The following is a 7,773-nucleotide window of genomic DNA, read 5'->3' as shown; positions in this document are numbered from 1 at the left end:
TTTTGGGGGGGGAAGAGAAATCTCCAAGGTGAGTTGAGTCTCTAAATTATGGAAGCCACAGGACAATTGCACAGGATTTTTTAAAATTTAATTTAAAATCCAGTCACCTTTTCTTTTAGGTAAATTAGGATAAATATCCTGATTTGTATTAGAAGAATCCCTCTCAACTTTAAAAAAGCCTTATCATTTCAGCCTGATGTGATGACTGAGCACCATAGAATATATTCAACGCCAATACACATTTCTTAAAAAATTAAAAGGATACCCTTCCCATAGGGAAAAGTGGAGGAGACCAATACTGAGGCAGACTTACATAAAGGAGATTGCAATAGTCAGATCCATAAGTTAACCATTGGATTGTGTATCAAAGTGTGCAGAATGATCCTCAAGAATGGGCACCAGAGGAGAAAAATACCGCTGAGATAGCTTGATGCTTCTGGCAGTTTTTCCACTTGTTTAGTCTTACGCCTTTTTACTTCTCACTTCTTTGGTAAGGAACCTTCCCTCTCTTTACGGTCTACATTTTTAAAAAATAACAAGCCTTTATAAAACTCTGATTTTATTCATTGCTATTTATTTTTAATTGCTGTTTTAAGGGTATATTTAAACCTTATATCATTTGCATGTATTTTATGATGAACTGATGATTTTATGAACTTCTTATAAGATAGATCAGACTAAGAAACCAATACCATACAGAGCTAGTTATCTTTATTGTAACCCCTATAACAATTACCATAATCTTTCAAGTCTGAATGTGCTTCCCTCATCCCTCACTTTGTCAAATGTCCCATCTGAGACATTTGCTCAAATACATTTATAATTTTATTTATTTACTGGAATGGGATTATGCCACATTTGTTTTATTTTAACCATGGTAGTGGCACTTCCTCCTATCCTTCAAGGTCTCTAAGACCTTTACAGCTTTATCTACTTTCTGTAAAAAGTAAGACATTAATAGGTAAATTACAGGGAAGGAAATTAATACAGTGGCAGACCACTTTCCATGCTCAGAAACAGAGTTGTGCTGTATTACTCCCAGCTGTACATGTTGAACTCCAGAGAAGGCATAGAACACAACAGACAAGAATTGTCACTACAACAGTATACCATCAGATGTGTCAAAACATAGTGCATAGTAAAGATAATCTGATTTAAATAATTTGAATTTTAGTGAAACTTTTGGCTGATTCTTAAATGCTTGCAAATACCACTTCTCACCTTGCATAATGACTTTATGATTCATGACCCAAGAATTCAGAGCATTCCAGATCCAACGGGAAATTTCATAACAGACATCCGCATCTGCCTTTTCCAGTAATGGAAAAGCTGAATAAACCACTATAAAGCCTATGACAGCATGCCTGGCTGAGGAATTCTGGGAGTTGAAGTCCACAAATCATAAAAAGGCCAAGTTTGAAGACCCCTGGCCTATGAGATGTAACAAGTAAGCCCCATGTTCCCTAGCAAATAGTATTCAGAGGCACATTGTATCTTACTTCTTGTATAACTGAAGAGGTAAATCCCAGATATTCTCTGGCAAGAAACATACAAGAGTTACTATAGAACTATTTTATATCATTTTTCGAAATCCTAAACCAGCTATGAGCCTCATGGTTAAGCCAAGACTTTCTCCTGTTTGACATGAAGATTAAGACTTTGCAATGGGACTGGTGACAATGTCTTTTGTTGCTGTTAGTGAAGCCCTCCTCCAGTGCAATGCTTCTGGACACCAACACAAGTATTGCTGTCTCCCTCTAGGTTCCTGCTCCACCTTTTTACATTTTAAAAAGTTTCGAATCAAAGAAATGCAACCGTGGCCAAGTGCAAGCAAAGATTCCAGCATCATCTTGATTTGCAAGAACAGGTCTGGACCACCAGTGGGCCCAATAACCCTTCATTAAAAAAAGTAGAATTGCTTTTTGGAATGGTATCTTGCAGGGCACAGGGAGGATCAAGCAGGATGCTGAAAAAGCATTATTTTATATCTGCTTATGGGGCTCTGGCAGCCATTTTATGAATAGGCAGGCCCCCACCTCCAGCCATTTTGCAAGGACGCCTCCACTACTATATTAATAACAATCCCAAGCACCGCAGACATCTTCGTTCGTGCCTGCCTGCCAGCGACCACAGGACATTAGCCCGAGTCGCTGCGCGTCAAGACCCGGGAGAGCGTCCGCGCGGGGATGCAAGAGGCCAATTTCCGCAGACGGCAGCGAGGAAGTTGACTGGCGAGTAAGTCTCGTTCGGCTCCACTTCGGAATCGGATCTTCGGCGCTCTTCCCGCCTTGACCTTCGCAGCCGCCCGCAGTCCCGCCCCGGGAGGAGGCGGAGAAGCAAACCAAGGTCAGGCGAGTCTTCCGCGTGCGTCCCTTTCCCTCCCTGGCTTCTAGGGCACCGGGAGGAGCGGGGCTGGGCGCCATGAGCGAGCGTCGCGGCTCTCGCCCTGGATCGCACGGGCCAACCAGTCCGGAAAGCAGCGAGGTAAGCGGGCAGAGCGCCGCCGTCAGGCCTAACAGCCGGCGGCGAAGGTCTTTTGGAGGACGCCTCTTTCGGCAGAGTGGCATGACGCGCATCGCGACAGGCGGAGCTAACGCTACGGTGGGATTGGCCCAATTCTTGGGAGATAAATCTCCACGAACATTCTGGCACTTGTGAATGCAGCATGTGGGATTCGGCCAATAATACGTGCAAGAAACTGGCTGGCGCTTATGGGGTTTCCGCTCTCTCCTTGAGATCCTCTGTTCGCGTTTCAATAGGCTTCCATCCGCTCGGTTTTAGAAAAGTCAGGATTTTCATTTTATAGTTTTAAAGCACTTAGTCGCTGTTGATCTTGGTTTTTACGGGCATCATAATTGTATACGTACTTGGTTACAGAGGTGGTATAAAAATTATGAAAATGTTAAATGTTAACCAATTCCAGGCAACTGAACTCTGCCCAAATTGGGGTGGGTGGGGTTTCTGTCTGATACTATTGGTCAGAGATTGATTATGCATTTGTCCCATATTTTATTTACAATGGGCATCAGATATTTATTTAGATGCTGCCTGACTTCATGAAAGCAAAACAACACACAATAAAAAAATAGAATATCTAACAATAAGAAAGATTGCAAATCCATCCAGCAACAATCATACACCCCAAAAGGACTCCATCCAGCCTTCAAAGCCAGGCATAGATTCCTATTCTTTGGTGGCTGGGAAATTTGTAAGTCTGTATGTAAAAGCACAGTTAAGTATACAGTACAAGCTGTCTAAAATGAATACACGGTAGCAGCTTAGCGTGTCTTCAGGGCATCACCCAATCTTCACTAAGGTAACAAAAAGCTCCATGGTACTTTATTTTGGCCTAACAATGGTTGGGTAAATGTAGAAGACCCTAGTAAGGAAATGATCTCTAGGGGTTTCCCTAGACACCAGTTATTTAGGCTTTAAATTGTTAACATGGTTCTAAGTATGATGCCTGAGAAGAGCTGCTATCTGCTGTGTATCTATAGTACAAACTACCAGCTTTTCCATGGGACAGTAGACATCAAAAATGCCTCCGTTTGATTTGATTTCCCCAAAGCTTTAAGTTCTGGGAGTTGTGATTGCAAAGCTTGGCTTATCATTGCAGCATAAAGCGAATTACCTCAAGTGTGCTACAAGAAAGCTATGCTAAAAGTGTACATCAGAGTTGTGTTGTTGGTATTGTTATCCTTCTCCACATTGCACAAATTCACTGAACTGAAAGCTGTGCTCTTGAATTCAGTGTGTAAGTTGTCCCCAACAAGATAATCTTTCAGTAAATCAATATCTGACCAACTCAGAACCTCTATGCAGGGATAGTTTCTGGATTTAGAATAGATTAAAATAATTAATGTTTGGATTAATAATAGATAAAAGCTAAGGAAAGTCAGTGATATTGTTGAAAATAGCATATTTTTTATTTATTTTTATTTTAATTCCATTTATATCCCGCCCTTCTCCAAAGACTCAGGGCGGCTTACAAACTTAGCAGTAGCCTTCATTCTATGTATATGCCTGCTTATTAGGGCTTTTCACACACACCCCAAGCGGCATTATTACAAAGTCAGCTTAATTGCCCCCAACAATCTGGGTCCTCATTTTACCTACCTCAGAAGGATGGAAGGCTGAGTCAACCTTGAGCCTGGTGGGATGCGAACCTGCACTAATTGCAGGCAGCTGGTATTACTTGAGGCATTAGCCCACTGCTCCACCAAGGCCCTATGTATGAATTCTTGCTTTTTCTTTAGGAGTTGCCCACAGAGGGACTTGAAAATGGGTTAAAATCAAATGAGGAACCTCTTTTAAGGAAGAATCCCCATCGATTTGTCATCTTCCCAATCCAATACCATGATATATGGAAAATGTACAAGCAGGCTCAGGCTTCTTTCTGGACAGTAGAAGAGGTGAGTTGCACAAAAGACACGTTGCAGAAAGGGACCAGCATTAACCCAAGGGTGGGCTGCAATGTCAGTCTGGGGACTACTGTCAGGACCCACCCCAATCCACGTCTTAGGAAAACAAAAACTCTTGGAGTCAGTTCTAGTCCAAAAGGAATTTTTACTAGGACATGCTTGGTTGTGGAGATACAAGACAGGACTTGGTATTGTTTTACAAATTGAAACTTTATAAAGAGTTCCCGGTTCAACCCCCCTTCCCTCAACCCCATTTGGTCAGCCCCCCATCATTTTACTTCATGTCATCCCTTTCGTGGGAAAAAAGGAACTTCGAATCTTTATGGTTATTGCCTTCTTCCTCTACAGATTTATTTATTTATTTATTTATTAGTTTTTATAAACCGCCCTTCTCCCGAGGGACTCGGGGCGGTGTACAGAGGAAGGAAGGTATACAGATGAACAATAAAAAGTAATAAAAACAATAGTGAAAACAGACTGGGACCCCAATTAACGCTATCATGCCAGGCCGGACTGCTGGAACAGGAAAGTTTTTAAGTCGCGACGGAAGGTACGGAGGTCGGGGGCCATCCGGATTTCGGTTGGTAAACTGTTCCAGAGGGCCGGCGCACCCACTGAGAATGCCCTCCCCCTGGGGGCCACCAGCCGACATTCCTTGAGCGGTGGCACCCTGAGGAGGCCCTCTCTGTGGGAGCGCACAGGACGGTGGGGTGCTGACATCGGCAGAAGGTGCTCCCGTAGGTAGTCCGGACCCATGCCATGTAGGGCTTTGTATGTCATTGTTAGCACCTTGAACTTCACTCGGAAGGCAACCGGAAGCCAGTGCAGCGCACGGAGGAGAGGTGTGATATGGGAGTATCGGGAGGCTCCCAAGAGTGTCCGTGCCGCCGCACTTTGCACCAGCTGAAGCTTCCGAGTGGATCTCAAGGGCAGCCCCATGTAGAGAGCGTTACAATAGTCTAGGCGAGAGGTCACAAGGGCATGGGTGACTGTACGTAAGGAATCCAGGTCTAGATAAGGCCGTAGTTGGCGAACTAGTCGAACCCGGGAGAAGGCCCCCTTGGTCACAGCTCCTATGTGGTCTTCTAGGGAGAGCTGCGAGTCTAGGAGGACACCCAGGTTGCGGGCCCTATCAACAGGGGGTAGTAACATGTCCCCGATGTTAAGCAATGGGACGTTCTGAATATCCTGGTTTGCCGGAACGTACAGCCATTCAGTCTTGTCCGGGTTCAGTTGAAGCCTGTTCCTCCCCATCCATTCCCGGACCGCTTTCAGGCAGCGGGACATCACGTCTAGGGCATCACTGATATTGTTTGGAGTTGAGATAAAAAGCTGGGTGTCATCAGCATACTGATGGAACCCTACTCCAAAACTGCGAATGATCTCACCCAGCGGTTTCATGTAGATGTTGAACAGGAGAGGCGAGAGGACCGACCCCTGAGGGACTCCGCAAGCGAGAGGCCTCGGGGTCGACCTCTGTCCCCCTGTCAGCACCGACTGCGAGCGACCCTGGAGAAAGGAGGAGAACCAACGCAGAACCGTGCCTCCCACTCCCAGTCCCCTGAGGCGTCGCAGCAAGATACCATGGTCGATGGTATCGAAAGCCGCCGAGAGGTCTAATAAGACTAGGACAGAGGAATAGCCCCTGTCCCGGGCTCTCCAGAGATCATTCATCAGAGCGACCAATGCCGTCTCCGTGCTGTAGCCCGGCCTGAAACCCGATTGGTACGGGTCTAGATAAACCGCTTCATCCAGGATCTGAGGAAGTTGGTGCGCCACCACGCTCTCAACAACCTTCGCAAGGAAGCGAAGATTGGAGACTGGACGAAAGTTATTTAAAGAGGATGGGTCCAAGGTGGGCTTCTTGAGGAGAGGTCTCACCACCGCCTCCTTCAAGGCGGTGGGGAAGTGACCCTCACTCAGAGAAGCAGAGATGACCGCTAGGAACCATCCACGTGTCCCCTCTCGAGCTGCATAGGCCAGCCAGGAAGGGCACGGGTCCAGTAAGCATGTGGAGGAGCTCAACCTTCTCATAATCCTGTCCACTTCCTTAGGAGTTACAGGATCAAATTCATCCCAGATGACGTCGACAAGACTGTCCATGTCTTGTTCTTCCATCTCAGCCCAGTTGGAGTCCAGGCCAGTTCGAATCCGAGCAATTTTATCCAGCAGATATTGACCGAATTCCTCGGCTCGACCCTGCAAGGGTTCCTCCCTCACCTCTTGGTTTAATAGGGAGCGAGTCACCCTGAACAAGGCAGCCGGGCGATTATCTGCGGACGCGATGAGGGTGGAAAAATAGTTGGATTTTGCCACCCTTATCGCAGCGAGATAAGACCTGGTGAGGATTCTTAGTCGCAATCGGTCGGATTCGGATCGGCTGGATCTCCAACGGCTCTCTAGGCCCCGTCTTCGACGCTTCATCTCCCGGAGCTCCTCGGTGAACCATGGGGCTCGCTGGGATCTGCGCCGGGTCAGAGGCCGCAAGGGTACAACTCGGTCCAGAGCCTCCGTGGCTGCCTTTTCCCAGGCTTCCACTAAGGCATCCGCCGAGCTGTGAGCAGGGAGTGCATGCGTGTCCCTAAGCGCTGCCTGGAACTTATCAGGGTCCATTAGGCGCCTAGGGCGGTACCATCTGACTGGCGCCGTGCACCCACGGTGGGGGGTGGCAAGGGGGAAGTCTAGCCACAGGAGGTGGTGATCGGTCCATGACAGGGGCGTAACAGTTGTGGTGCCCCCACCGATATCATCACGCCACCGTCCAGACAAGAACACCAAGTCTGGGGTGTGGCCTCTCTCATGAGTCGGTCCAGAAATTATTTGCGACAGGTCCATGGCCGCCATGGAAGCCATGAACTCCCGAGCCAGTTCTGACGATCCTCCCAGGGACGGTAGATTAAAGTCGCCCAAGACCATGAGTCTTGGGAATTCAACCACCAACCCTGAGAGGGCATCGAGTAGCTCGGGCAGGGCCGCCGCTGCACGATTAGGTGGTAGGTACGCCAGCAGCAGGCCCAACTGCGCCCCTGGGCCGTATCTCAGTAGGAGAGACTCACACCCGACCATCTGAGGGACGGTGGTCTCTCGCGGGCTAAGGGATTCCCTGATGATAACTGCCACTCCCCCACCCCTCCCATGAGCCCGAGGCTGGTGCAGCACCTGGAAACCTGGCGGGCAGAGGTCAACCAGAGGAACACCACCCTCTGGGCCCAGCCAGGTTTCCGTGATGCAAGCCAGGTCCGCATGCTCGCTCTCCACTAGGTCACGAATGAGGTGGGCTTTGTTAGCTACGGACCTTGCATTCAGGTAGACCAGCCTTAGCATGGGAGGGGGCGCACCTTTGCTCCCGGGT

At 47.7% G+C, this 7,773-nt stretch overlaps 1 protein-coding gene across 3 annotated transcripts in view; it reads left to right on the top strand.

The window, feature by feature from the left end:
* The first annotated feature begins 572 nt into the window (after positions 1 to 572).
* Positions 573 to 7,773, top strand: part of RRM2B (ribonucleotide reductase regulatory TP53 inducible subunit M2B) — a 39,229-nt gene continuing 32,028 nt past the window's right edge. For all 3 annotated transcript variants that reach the window (XR_014025904.1, XM_081323514.1, XM_081323515.1), the window contains exons 1-2: positions 573 to 2,484; positions 4,257 to 4,412. Coding sequence is in view for 2 of the 3 variants with exons in the window: in XM_081323514.1 (XP_081179640.1) it covers positions 2,422 to 2,484; positions 4,257 to 4,412 (219 nt within the window). In the remaining variant the exon portion in view is untranslated. The remainder of the gene's footprint in view (positions 2,485 to 4,256; positions 4,413 to 7,773) is intronic.

This window comes from Vipera berus (genome assembly GCF_964194415.1).
Source record: "Vipera berus genome assembly, chromosome: 3".
Lineage (NCBI taxonomy): Eukaryota > Metazoa > Chordata > Lepidosauria > Squamata > Viperidae > Vipera > Vipera berus.
The sequence above is the reverse complement of the archived record's forward strand: the minus strand, read 5'-3'. Positions and strand labels throughout refer to the sequence as shown.